This window comes from Corythoichthys intestinalis, chromosome 10 (assembly GCF_030265065.1).
Source record: "Corythoichthys intestinalis isolate RoL2023-P3 chromosome 10, ASM3026506v1, whole genome shotgun sequence".
Classification (NCBI taxonomy): domain Eukaryota; kingdom Metazoa; phylum Chordata; class Actinopteri; order Syngnathiformes; family Syngnathidae; genus Corythoichthys; species Corythoichthys intestinalis.
In genome coordinates, this window is record NC_080404.1 from 55,881,377 (window position 1) to 55,893,848 (window position 12,472).

At 44.5% G+C, this 12,472-nt stretch overlaps 1 protein-coding gene across 2 annotated transcripts in view; it reads left to right on the forward strand.

Annotated features, from left to right (window-relative positions):
* arfgef3 (ARFGEF family member 3) overlaps positions 1–12,472 on the forward strand; it is a 53,463-nt gene that overhangs the window by 38,984 nt on the left and 2,007 nt on the right. For both annotated transcript variants that reach the window (XM_057847543.1, XM_057847544.1), the window contains exons 32-43: positions 2,054–2,182; positions 2,308–2,481; positions 2,717–2,831; positions 2,906–3,008; positions 4,321–4,452; positions 4,666–4,796; positions 5,191–5,269; positions 8,318–8,451; positions 9,834–10,005; positions 10,067–10,168; positions 10,243–10,526; positions 12,291–12,456. In XM_057847543.1, coding sequence (XP_057703526.1) covers positions 2,054–2,182; positions 2,308–2,481; positions 2,717–2,831; positions 2,906–3,008; positions 4,321–4,452; positions 4,666–4,796; positions 5,191–5,269; positions 8,318–8,451; positions 9,834–10,005; positions 10,067–10,168; positions 10,243–10,526; positions 12,291–12,456 — 1,721 coding nt within the window. The remainder of the gene's footprint in view (positions 1–2,053; positions 2,183–2,307; positions 2,482–2,716; positions 2,832–2,905; positions 3,009–4,320; positions 4,453–4,665; positions 4,797–5,190; positions 5,270–8,317; positions 8,452–9,833; positions 10,006–10,066; positions 10,169–10,242; positions 10,527–12,290; positions 12,457–12,472) is intronic.

A 12,472-nucleotide genomic window follows, 5' to 3' on the forward strand; every position in this document is an offset into this window, starting at 1 on the left:
TGACTTGGGATGCATTTTGGTGTCACTACCTGTGAATATCAGGTCACTTCCTGTTGATCTTGGGTCACTTCCTGTTGATTCGGCAGCATTTCGAGCATCACTTCCTGTTGAAATTTATTTCATTTCCTGTTGGTTTTGGCGCATTTCGGAGTCATTCAACAACTGTTAATTTTGGGGGCATTTCGGTGTCACTTCCTGTTGATATCGGGTCACTTCCTGTTGATTTTGGGTCAATGCGTACTTATATGGGGTCACTTCCTGTAGATTTGGGGTGCTTTTCGGTGTCACTACCTGTTGATATCGGGTCACTTTCTGTTAATATCAGGTCATTTCCTGTTGATCTTGGGTCACTTCCTATTTATATCGGGTCACTTCCTGTTGATTCGGAAGCATTTCGGGGTCGGGTCAATTCCTGTTGATTCGGAGGCATTTCAGGGGTCACTTCCTGTGGACTTTGGCGCATTTTGGAGCCATTCAACAACTGTTAATTTTGGGGGCATTATGTGGTCACTTCCTGTTGACTTTGGGTCCATTTCCTGTTGACTTTGGAGTCATTTAAAAACTGTTGATTTTAGGGGCATTTCGTGGTTACTTCTGCTGATTTGGAGGCATTGCAAGACACTTCCTGTTGATATCTGGTCACTTCCTGTTGACTTTCACTTCCTGTTGACTTTGGGTCCATTTCCTGTTGATTTTGGCGCATTTTGGAGTCATTTAAAAACTGTCAATTTTAGGGGCATTTCGTGGTCTGTTGATTTGGAGACATTACCGGGCTACTTCTTGTTGATTTTGAGTCACTTCCTACTTATATTAGGTCACTTCCTGTTGATTATGTGTCATTTCTGTGTCACTACCTGTTGATATCGGGTCACTTTCTGTTAATATCAGGTCATTTCCTGTTGATCTTGGGTCACTTCCTATTTATATCGGGTCACTTCCTGTTGATTCGGAAGCATTTCGGGGTCGGGTCAATTCCTGTTGATTCGGAGACATTTCAGGGGTCACTTCCTGTGGACTTTGGCGCATTTTGGAGCCATTCAACAACTGTTAATTTTGGGGGCATTTTGTGGTCACTTCCTGTTGACTTTGGGTCCATTTCCTGTTGACTTTGGAGTCATTTAAAAACTGTTGATTTTAGGGGCATTTCGTGGTCACTTCTGCTGATTTGGAGGCATTGCAAGACACTTCCTGCTGATATCAGGTCACTTCCTGTTGATTTTCACTTCCTGTTGACTTTGGGTCCATTTCCTGTTGATTATGGCGCATTTTGGAGTCATTTAAAAACTGTAAATTTTAGGGGCATTTCGTGGTCTGTTGATTTGGAGGCATTACCGGGCTACTTCTTGTTGATTTTGAGTCACTTCCTACTTATATTAGGTCACTTCCTGTTGATTATGTGTCATTTCCGTGTCACTACCTGTTGATATCGGGTCACTTTCTGTTAATATCAGGTCATTTCCTGTTGATCTTGGGTCACTTCCTATTTATATCGGGTCACTTCCTGTTGATCCGGAGGCATTTCGGGGTCGGGTCAATTCCTGTTGATTCAGAGGCATTTCAGGGGTCACTTCCTGTGGACTTTGGCGCATTTTGGAGCCATTCAACAACTGTTAATTTTGGGGGCATTTTGTGGTCACATCCTGTTGACTTTGGGTCCATTTCCTGTTGACTTTGGAGTCATTTAAAAACTGTTGATTTTAGGAGCAATTCGTGGTCACTTCTGCTGATTTGGAGGCATTGCAAGACACTTCCTGTTGATATCAGGTCACTTCCTGTTGACTTTCACTTCCTGTTGACTTTGGGTCCATTTCCTGTTGATTTTGGCGCATTTTGGAGTCATTTAAAAACTGTAAATTTTAGGGGCATTTCGTGGTCTGTTGATTTGGAGGCATTACCGGGCTACCTCTTGTTGATTTTGAGTCACTTCCTACTTATATTGGGTCACTTCCTGTTGATTATGTGTCATTTCCGTGTCACTACCTGTTGATACCTGGTCACTTCTTTAATTTGGTGCATATTGAGGTCACTTCCTGTTGATTTTGCCGTCCCTCAGGTCTGATCCAGGTGTGGATCCTTCTGCTGGAGCAGCTAGCGGCCGCTGCATCGGACTGCCCCCGCCGCCACCAGCCGCCCGCCCTGGAGACGCTTTTCCGGCTGCTGCGAGAGGCGGCAGTCGTGCCGGGTAAGCTTAGCTAGCTACCCAGCGCTGTCAAAATGTCCTCGGGCCAGACGCCCAAAGTTACCGACCAGGTAACGTTAAACTCTTCGGGCGTGTTGAAAACTAACCCTAACCTCTCCCTTTTTCAGGTCCGGCCTTCGCCATCTCGGCGGTGACGCGGCTACTGCTTCCCGTTATGTCACTGTGGCTGCGTCGGGTCGGCACCCGGCCCGCCTACCGGGACGGGGCCGCCGACTTCAAGCACGCCATCGGACTCTGCTGCGAGCTGGCGGTGGAGCATGTCCGCAACTTCGTCAATGCGGGTGAAGTCCACTTTCTTTTCTTTAGAAAGTTATTTTCACGGACGTCAGTGGCGTTCTGCGTGTTTAGCTTTAGCTTAGCAGCGCTGGTCGCTAAACTCCTGCGGGTCACTTCCTGTTGATTTTGGGAATTTCTGGGTCACCTCCTGTTGATTTTGGCTTATCTCTGGGTCACTTCTTGTTGATTCCGGTGCATTTTGGAGTGACTTCCTGTTGGTATCTGGTTATTTGTGTACAGATGTCGGCTGCGAGTTTTTGATCAACGCCATGTTGAAGGAGCTCTTCCGGCTGCTGGTGTCGTGCGTGTCGCAAGCGTCCGAGACAGTCTCCAGAGTGGGCTGCTCCTGCATCAGGTCGGCACGCGGCCCGTGCATTATACACGCTATTTGGATACGCCTAACATGCGCTTATGGCGCCGCGGACGCAGGTATGCGCTGGTGACGGCGGGTCCGGTCTTCACTGAGGAAATGTGGAGGTTGGCATGCTGCGCCCTGCGGGACGCCTTTTCCGTTACCTTGCAACCAGTCAAGGTACACGGGCAAAGGGAAGGGATGCTAAGCTAAGTTTGTAAGCTAAGATGAACTAAATAACCGTAAACCCTAAAACGTACTACTCTGTACTATTATCACACCCTTGAGTTAAGCTAAACTAGCTAGCTAGCTAAGGGTGAGTTAAGGATAAGCTAAGCTAAACCTAACCCTTAGCTAGCTAGCTAGCTAGTTTGGGGTTACTTAAGGATAAGGTAAGCTAAACTAAACCTAACCCCGAGATAGCTAGTTAGCTAACTAGCTAGCTAGGGATTACTTAAGGATAAGCTAAGCTAAACTAAACCTCACCCCTCGGTAGCTAACTAGCTAGCTTGGGGTTACTTAAGGGTAAGCTAAGCTAAACCTAACCCCTACCTAGCTAGCTTTGGGTTAGAGTTATTTGAGGATAAGATAAGCTAAACTAGCTAGCTAGGGGTTACTTAAGGATAAGCTAAGCTAAACTAAACCTAACCCCTATGTAGCTAACTAGCTAGCTTGGAGTTACTTTAGGATAAGCTAAGCTCAACCTAACCCCTAGCTAGCCAAGTAGCTGGCTTATGGTTACTTAAGGATAAGCTAAGCTAAACCTAGCTAGCTAGGTGTTGCTTAAGGATAAGCTAAGCTAAACTAAACCTAACCCCTATGTAGCTAACTAGCTAGCTTGGAGTTACTTAAGGATAAGCTAAGCTTAACCAAACCCTTAGCTAGCCAAGTAGCTGGCTTGTGGTTACTTTAGGATAAGCTAAGCTAAACCTAACTCCTAGCTAGATACCTTGCTGGCATGTGGTTACTTAATGATAAGCTAAATTAAACTAAATCTAACTCCTAGGTGGCTAACTAGCTAGCTTGGGGTTAGTTAAGGATAAGCTAAGCTTAACTAAACCTACCCCCAAGCTAGCTAGTTAGCTAACTGGCTAGCTAGGGGTTACATAAGGGTAAGCTAAGCTGAACCTAACCTAGCTGGCTAGCTAGGGGTTACATAAGGGTAAGCTAAGCTGAACCTAACCCACAGCTAGCTAACTAGCTAGCTTGGGGTTATTACTTAAGGATAAGCTAAGCTTAACCAACCCATAGCTAGCTAGCTAGCCAGCTTGAGGTTAGAGTTAAGCTAAGCTAAACTAACCTAATGTTTTTCCAAGGATTGTGTTCAATACTGGAATAGCACCTGTAAGTGAGACTGTGACTATTAATTCTACTATATACTAATACTATAACTTTAATCTTGTCATAGTACAATTTTTTTCTTTTTGTATTCCTACAGCAACTTTGAACTTGTAATCGTACGACTTGAATCTTTTTGCTATTGTGTACCTAGAAGCTGCTGTGGTGTTTCCAGAGCGGTTCCGACAGTTTCTGTGGCGACGCCTGCGAAGTGAAAATGGCCGCTCCTTCCCCGTCGGTCGAAGCCGAGGCCGAGTACCGGCGGATCCGAGCTGTGGCGCGCCAGGTGTTGTTGACCGATCGATCGATCGGCTTTTTATAAAAAATATTGCTTTTTTTTTCAAGTAATAACTCATTGCCTAACATCAGATCAATTGAAAATACAGCGATTCCTCGTTTTTCGCGGTTAACGGGGACCAGAACCTGCCGCGATAAGTGGAAAAACCGCAAACTTTGTATTTGTAAGTGCGGCAAATGGGTCCGTCTGTGTCTGTTTCAGGTCTTTGCCTCGGACGGGCAACTTTCTCCGAAGACCCCCAACAACAAGGACGGTTTTGAGCATGCGCAGTCGTGCGTTTTGATCATCGAGCCCCCTCTCGACCCGCGTGCCGACACGCCGCCTTACGAAAGGTGAAGCACCTGTGATTTTGGGGGCGTAAAACAAGCAAATGAAAGGGATTTAGTCAAACTAACTATGGGGAAAAAGGTTCTAGTCCTGATAATACAGCAGTTTGGCATGATTAAGCTAAGCCAAGAGCACCCTCTGGCGGCTGTTGTGGTAATGTTCAGACAGTTTTTACATTTCGGAAGATGTCCAACATTATACAAGTTGCACCTTAATATCTCAAATCAATTTGAGGGCCAATGTTTTGTCACCAGTGAGAAAAAATGTAGAAAATCCCACTAAAGGCTGTCAATATTTTATTTTTCTTTCTGCTGCATTCAGGAAAGTCAGGTAACTGTTTTTCCCCGCCGCTGAAGAAGCTTGTCAAACGCGCCCGAGCGACACACTTTTCTCTTTCAGTATTCCCTTCCGCAACGTGGTGGTGAGCCTCTTGTCCCATCAAGTTCTGTTGCAGAACCTGTCAGACATCTTGCTGGAGGTATGCGCGAAAAACGTTGCCAATCAGATTGGGCGCTTTTTTTTTTTTTTCCAAATACTCCTGATGGGAGAGAAATGCATTAAGAAAATCTTCCGCCGTCGGAATGAACAGAATCAAGTAATAACCTGTGATATTTGAAGAAAAATATTGTAATATTACAAGATTAAGGTGGTTATGCTGTGAAATAATGTGATGTACCGTATATACCCTACCCACCGACGTCACAAAACTACGTGCTCGCTGTGTGGTTCCGCCCACTTGTCCGTCATTTTGTCTCTGTATTAGCATTGTTTTCAATTGATCGAGGAATTTAAAATGCATTTCATGGAAGACCCGGTGCTTTCTGATGCCGTAAACTCACTGGATGTGTTGCATAAAAGGCGTTATGTGGAAAAGCTTCGTTCTATACAGTCGCCAGATCCATATTTGATGCCCAAATCGATGTTTTTCGACCCACTGTCTTCGCCCTGTCTGCCTGACATCTGCTACGCTGATATTTACAATGATCTTGTCCACACAAAATCAGCCTATTCTCACGAAAATTTGAAAAACTTCAAGAGCTTGGAGGCTTATAAATACTTGGTTGCTGGTTGGGTGAAACAGGTCCTCGTTCGGCAGGAATCTATCTTGTGCTTGGAAAGGTGAGTTACGAAATTTTCAATTCAAAATCTTTTGTTATTGCTAACATCCACTGTCAAGTCTAATGTATTTCATGTCGTTTGTCAATGGAGTTAAGGCTTTTAATGTTTATATGGTTTAGCGATAGCACTCTCACTACATACATACGTGTATGTTGTCGGCGATTAGCCTAGCAATGATCTTAATTGTGGTTATTTGTCAGCCCCGTAGACGAGGCCAGTTTCCAGCTAAATATTATTCAAAAAATAACGATGGTGGAAGAAAGGGAAGTCACAAACATCTTGAATTTGAAACTATGTCGTACTACGTCGTATGTTGTCGGCGATTAGCCTCGCAATGATCTTAATTGTGGTTATTTGTCAGCCCAAAACCCTCTAAGTATATCTTAAATGCATCTTACCGGATATAAAATGACTACTACATAGTCTGTGGTGATTTTTTTGGTGCCCAGTTTTCACGTCGAATTGCAGCCGTCCATTTCGCTCTCCTCTTTGGATCCCTCGGAATACGGTAAAACTTCAAGTCTCTCCTTCCATCTTCTCTGTTAGTGCAACCAACAGCCACACACGCCTTCACCATTTTGATTATTAATGTTAAGGAGCAGAAAAACACGCCGTAAATAGGAGAAATGTACATAGCCGTAACAGGTTAACACTATGTTTTGACGGACAAGTGGGCGGTACCATTCAGGAGAGCGGAGTTGTGACGTCACGTGGGTAGGGTCTATTGGCCCGAATGTGTTTTTTGCATTGAAATAAGACTGAAAAAGTGTGGGTCGTCTTGCATTCGCGGTCTAGACATTATACTCATTCAGGACGCAAGATGGCGCCAGATACCATTGAAGGGATGTTCACGATAGCAACAGGAAGTGTCTCCGAAATCTCTCTAAATAACAGGAAGTGACACGATATCAACAGGATGTGTCCCTGAAATGTCCCCAAATCAACAGGAAGTGACAGTGACCCGATATCAACAGGAAGTGTCCCCAAATCAACAGGAAGTGTCCCCGAAATGTACCCAAATCAACAGGAAGTGACCTGATAGCAACAGGAAGTGTCTCCAGAATGTCCCTTCATCAACAGGAAGTGACCCGATAGCAACAGGACGTATCCCTGAAATGTCCCCAAGTCAGCAGGAAGTGAACCGATATCAACAGGAAGTGTCCCCAAATCAACAAGAAGTGACCAGATATCAACAGGAAGTGTCCAGAAATGTCCCTAAATCAACAGGAAGTGACCCGATAGCAACAGGAAGTGTCTCTGAAATGTCTCCAAATAACAGGAAGTGACCCGATATCAACAGGATGTGTCCCTGAAATGTCCCCAAATCAACAGGAAGTGACCCGATATCAACAGGAAGTGTCCCCAAATCAACAGGAAATGACCCGATATCAACAGGAAGTGTCCCCAAATCAACAGGAAGTGACCCGATATCAACAGGAAGTGTCCCTGAAATGTCCCCAAATCAACAGGAAGTGACCTGATAGCAACAGGACGTGTCCCTGAAATGTCCCCAAGTCAGCAGGAAGTGAACCGATATCAACAGGATGTGTCCCTGAAATGTCCCCAAATCAACAGGAAGTGACCCGATATTAACAAGGAAGTGTCCCCAAATCAACAAGAAGTGACCAGATATCAACAGGAAGTGTCCAGAAATGTCCCTAAATCAACAGGAAGTGACCCGATAGCAACAGGAAGTGTCTCTGAAATGTCTCCAAATAACAGGAAGTGACCCGATATCAACAGGATGTGTCCCTGAAATGTCCCCAAATCAACAGGAAGTGACCCGATAGCAACAGGGAGTGTCCCCAAATCAACAAGAAGTGACCTGATAGCAACAGGAAGTGTCTCCAAAATGTCCCTAAATCAACAGGAAGCGACCTGATAGCAACAGGAAGTGTCTCCAAAATGTCCCTAAATCAACAGGAAGTGACCTGATAGCAACAGGAAGTGTCTCCAAAATTTCCCTAAATCAACAGGAAGTGACCCAATATCAACAGGAAATGTCCCTGAAATGTCTTCAGATCAACACAAAGTGACCCGATATCAACAGGAAATGTCCCCAAATCAACAGGAAGTGACCCGATAACAATCGTAATTGTCCCTGAAATATCCCCAAATCTACAGGAAGTGACCTCATAAATCTGTATCTACCAAAGTAAAGCTCCCATCACAATTTCTCCAGAGATTGAAGTTTCTAGTTTGTTGTAATATTACAAGATGTAAGTGGTTATATTACAACAAAATATAAAGTCATATTTTCTTGGCGCATTGCAATGTTTGACATTATTCTTGCCATGATTTTTTCCTCATAATATCACAATGTAATATATGTCTTAATTCAAATGGAAATATTAGTTGAATAATCTTTCTTTTACATTGCATTGGCAACCCTGATCGTTTGATGTAGGAGTTGGTGGAGGAGCCCGATGGCCAGCGGATGGCGACGCCCGCGACTTCCCGTCCGCCGCCGGCCGGCTTCCTGCCTTACTTGTCCGCCAGCAACCTGTCCATTGTCCTGGACCTGCTGCTGGACTCCTACAGGTGGGCGTGGCTTCTTTTTGCGGGGTGGGTAAATGGCACTCCAGTAAAAGTAGTGTTACTTCAAAATGATATTGAAAGTAGTCACCCCCCAAAAAGTCACTCAAGTATTGGTTGGAAAGAAAGTAACTGCTTCGATAGTTGTTTTTAAAACAATGTCCTCAGTAGAAATGCAAGAAGTGACCCTGATATGCCCCCAAATCAATGGAAAGTTGACCCCATGTCAAAAGTGACCTTATATCAAAAAAAGGTGAACTGATATCAACAGGAAGTGACCCTGAAATGCCCCCATATCAACGGGAAGTGACACTATATTAACAATATGTCACCCCATTATGTCCTCAAGTTAACAGGAAGTGACCCCGAAATGCCTCCAAGTCATGAGGAAGTAAGATATCAACAGGAAGTGGCCCCACAACAACAGGAAGTGACCCTTTTATGTAGCCAAATCAATAGGAAGTGATCCGATGACCATAAAATGACCCCCAGATCAACAGGAAGTGGCTCAATATCAACAGGAAGTTGCCGGATAACAGGAAATGACCCTGTTTTGCTGCCAAATGAATGTGAAGTGATCTGATATGACCACAAAGTGACCCCAGAATGCACCAAAATCAACAGGAAGTGACCCAGAAATGTCCCAAAATTAATAGGAAGCGACCCGATATCAACAGGATGTCACCCCAGAATGTCCCCAAGTCAATGGGAAGTGACCCCGAAATGCCTCCAAGTCACGAAGAAGATATCAGCAGGAAGTGGCCCGATAACAACAGGAAGTGATCTGATACGACCATAAAGTGACCCCGGAATGCACCAAAATCAACAGGAAGTGACCCAGAAATGTCCCAAAATTAATAGGAAGTGACTCGATATGAACAGGATATCACCCCAGAATGTCCCCTATTCAATGGGAAGTGACCCAGAAATGCCTCCAAGTCATGAGGAAGTAAGATATCAACAGGAAATGACCCGATATTTATAGGAAGTCACTCCAAATCAACAGGAAGTGGTCCTGAAATGCCCCCAAGTCAGTAGGAGGTAACATAAACAGGAAGTTAGCCGATACCAACAGGAAGTGACCGTTATGCCGCCAAATCAATAGGAAGTGACCCAGTATGGCCATAAGGTGACCCAAAGACAGGAAGTGGCTCAATGTCAACAGGAAGTGACCCAAAATAAATAGGACCCTGAAATGTCCCCAAATCAACAGGAAGTGACCTAATATGACCATGAAGTGCCCCCTAAATGCCCCAAAATCAACAGGAAGTGACCCTGAAATGCCCCCAAATGATTAGAAAGTGACCCGATATAGCAACCAAACTACATTTTTCTCCAAAAGTGACTCAAGTCAATGGCGCACGCGTTATTACCCACATTTGTTGTAGAACGGCACGCGACTTTGACACCCGCCCGGGTCTCAAGTACCTGCTGATGAAGGTGTCGGGCGTCGGGGGCGTGGCCAATCTATACCGCCAGGCTGCCGCGAGCTTCAACCTGTACGCGCGGACGTTGCTGGGCGCCGTCGCCGCTCACGCCGACGGCCTGACGGCTCAGCAGGTACCGCCCCTTTTCTATGGGCTCCGCCCTCTTTCCCCGCCCGCTAACGCACCGGCCTCAGGTCAAGAGGATCGTCTCGGAGGACGAGGACCGGAGCTCTGACTCGTCGCGTCCCGGATCGGCGTCGTCGGAGGACGAAGACATTTTTGAAGAGACGGCGCAGGTGAGGTGGAGACTTTTTTCTGGTTGGTAGTAGCGCCCCCCTACGGGCAGTTCGCTCACCCGGCCTTTTCCCAGGTGAGCCCGCCCCTCGGTCGCGAGCGACGGCAGCGCTGGCGAGCCGCCGTGTCGTCGCCGACCGCGGCCCCGGCGGGCGGCTCCGCCTCCGAGTGGGCGTGGCTGGTCAAGCGTCTCCGCGGGCTGACCGCCGACGTGTGCGGCGGCTACGTCCGGCTGCGCGGTGACTCGGAGGATCCCGCCGCGGTGGCCCGCCCCGCCTTCCTGCCGCTCTTCCCGTCTGAGGCGTCCACGCCCACGTCGGCGGGGGGAGACACGCCCTCCGACGGAGCCGCGGCTTTCGGGTGAGGTGTCTGCACCAGTGTGGCGTTTCCCAGTATTCGATTTTTTTTTTTTAATTCCAGTACAATCTACTCAGAATTTTTTTGCAGTTGTGCCATTTTTTTTCCTGAAGTTTTCAGTTTGGGGGTTATTCGACTTTTTGTGTAATTTCTTTCCTCTAGTTTTTGCTGTTTGTTTCCGTTTTGTATTTTTTTCTGTAGTTTCCCCCCCTTTTTCACTGTTTTGCCATTTTTTGTGTATTTTTCAGTTTTGTGGGATTTTTTTGCAGTTGTGCCATTTTGTAGTTTCTTGTAGTTTTGCAGATTTTTTTAATGGTCATTTCTCACGTTGGCAATTTTTGTTGGGGTTTGTTTTTTGTTTGTTGTAGTTTTGCAGTTTTCTGTAGTTTTCGTGTTTTTTTTTTGTTGGTTTTGCCATTTTTTTCTTTAATTTTCACTGTTTTGTGATTTATATTTTGTAGTTGTTTTTTTTTTTTCATTTTTCGCTGTTTTGCCATTTTCTCTCTATTTTCCCTGTTATGTTTTTTGTGGGATTTTTTCTTGTAATTTTTCAGTTTTGCAGTTTTTTAATGTATTTTTCAGTTTTGCTTTTTGTGGGATTTTTTTGTTGCAGTTTTGCCATTTTGTAGTTTCATGAAGTTTTGCAGGTTTTTTGGGGTAATTTCTCAGTTTGCCATTTTTGTGGGAGGTTTGGAATTTTTTTTGTCGTAGTTTTGCAATTTTCTGTAATATTCAGTTTTGTGTTTTTTTTTTTGTTTTTTTTTGCAGTTTTGCCATTTTTTCTGTAGTTTTTTCCATTTCCCCCTGTGTTTTTCAGTTTTTTTTTTTGTGGGATTTTTTTTTACTTTTTTTTGCTGTTTCGCGATTTAGTAGTTTCTCATAGTTTTGCAATTTCTATAATTTGTGTTTCACATTTTTGGGGCAGGGTTTGCAATTTTTATTAAGTTTTTTTTTTCCCACTTGTAGTTTTCGCCGTGTTGTGATGTGTATTTTTTGTAGTTTAGCCATTTTGTTCGGTAGTTTTTTGAGTTGTTTTGTTTACCATTTTTTTCTGTAGTTTTTGCCGTTTTCTGTTTTGTAGTTTTTCATAGTTTTGCCATTTTTTTTCTGTAGTTTTGTTTTTTTTCATGGTTTCTGGCTATTTTTTTTCTGTAGTTTTAGCTGTTTTGCCATTTTCCCTGTCTTTTTCAGTTTTGTTTTTGAGGGAAGTTTTGCTGTTTTTTCGCACCTTCACTATTTTGTAGTTTCTCGTAGTTTTGCAATTTCTTTCTGTAATTTGTTCCATATTTTTGGGGCAGGGTTTGCAATTTTTGTTAGGGTTGTTTTATTTTTTTCACTTTTTTTGTCATAGTTTTGGAATTTTCTGTAGTTTTTGCAGTTTTGTATTTTTTTGTATTTTTGCCATATTTTCTGTAGCTTTCACAGTTTTGTAGGTTTTTCAGGCAGGGTTTGCAATTTTTGTTAGGTTTTTTTATTTATTTTACTTTTCGTAGTTTTGCAAGCCATTTGTTTGGTTGTTTTCAGTTCGTTTTTTTCCCAGGTTTTTGTTTGTAGTTTTCAGTTTTGTGTTGGTTGTTTTTGCAGTGGCTAATTCCTTGTGTGGTTTGTGTAGTTTTTCTAGTTTCACATAAGTAACCTATTTTGAGTTACTGTGTGTTATTACTCTTTTTGCTGTTTTTCATAGTTGCTAATTCTTTGTGTACTTTTGACCGCTTTTGTGCCCACCCGGTTTTACATTTTTAACCTATTGGGCCGCTTTACCTACAGAAGCCCGGCCGAGCTGAGCCAATTAAGATGCTTGAAGTGGCGAGGCGGACGCCGGACTCCGCCCCTCCGACACTCGCGTAGCGCTGAAGTCTTCGGGTCCAGATCGGGCTCTGCCGTCTCCTTGCACGGACGCGTCGGCGACGACGATGCGCGGGCGCAGATCCAGGTAACGCGAGGCCGCC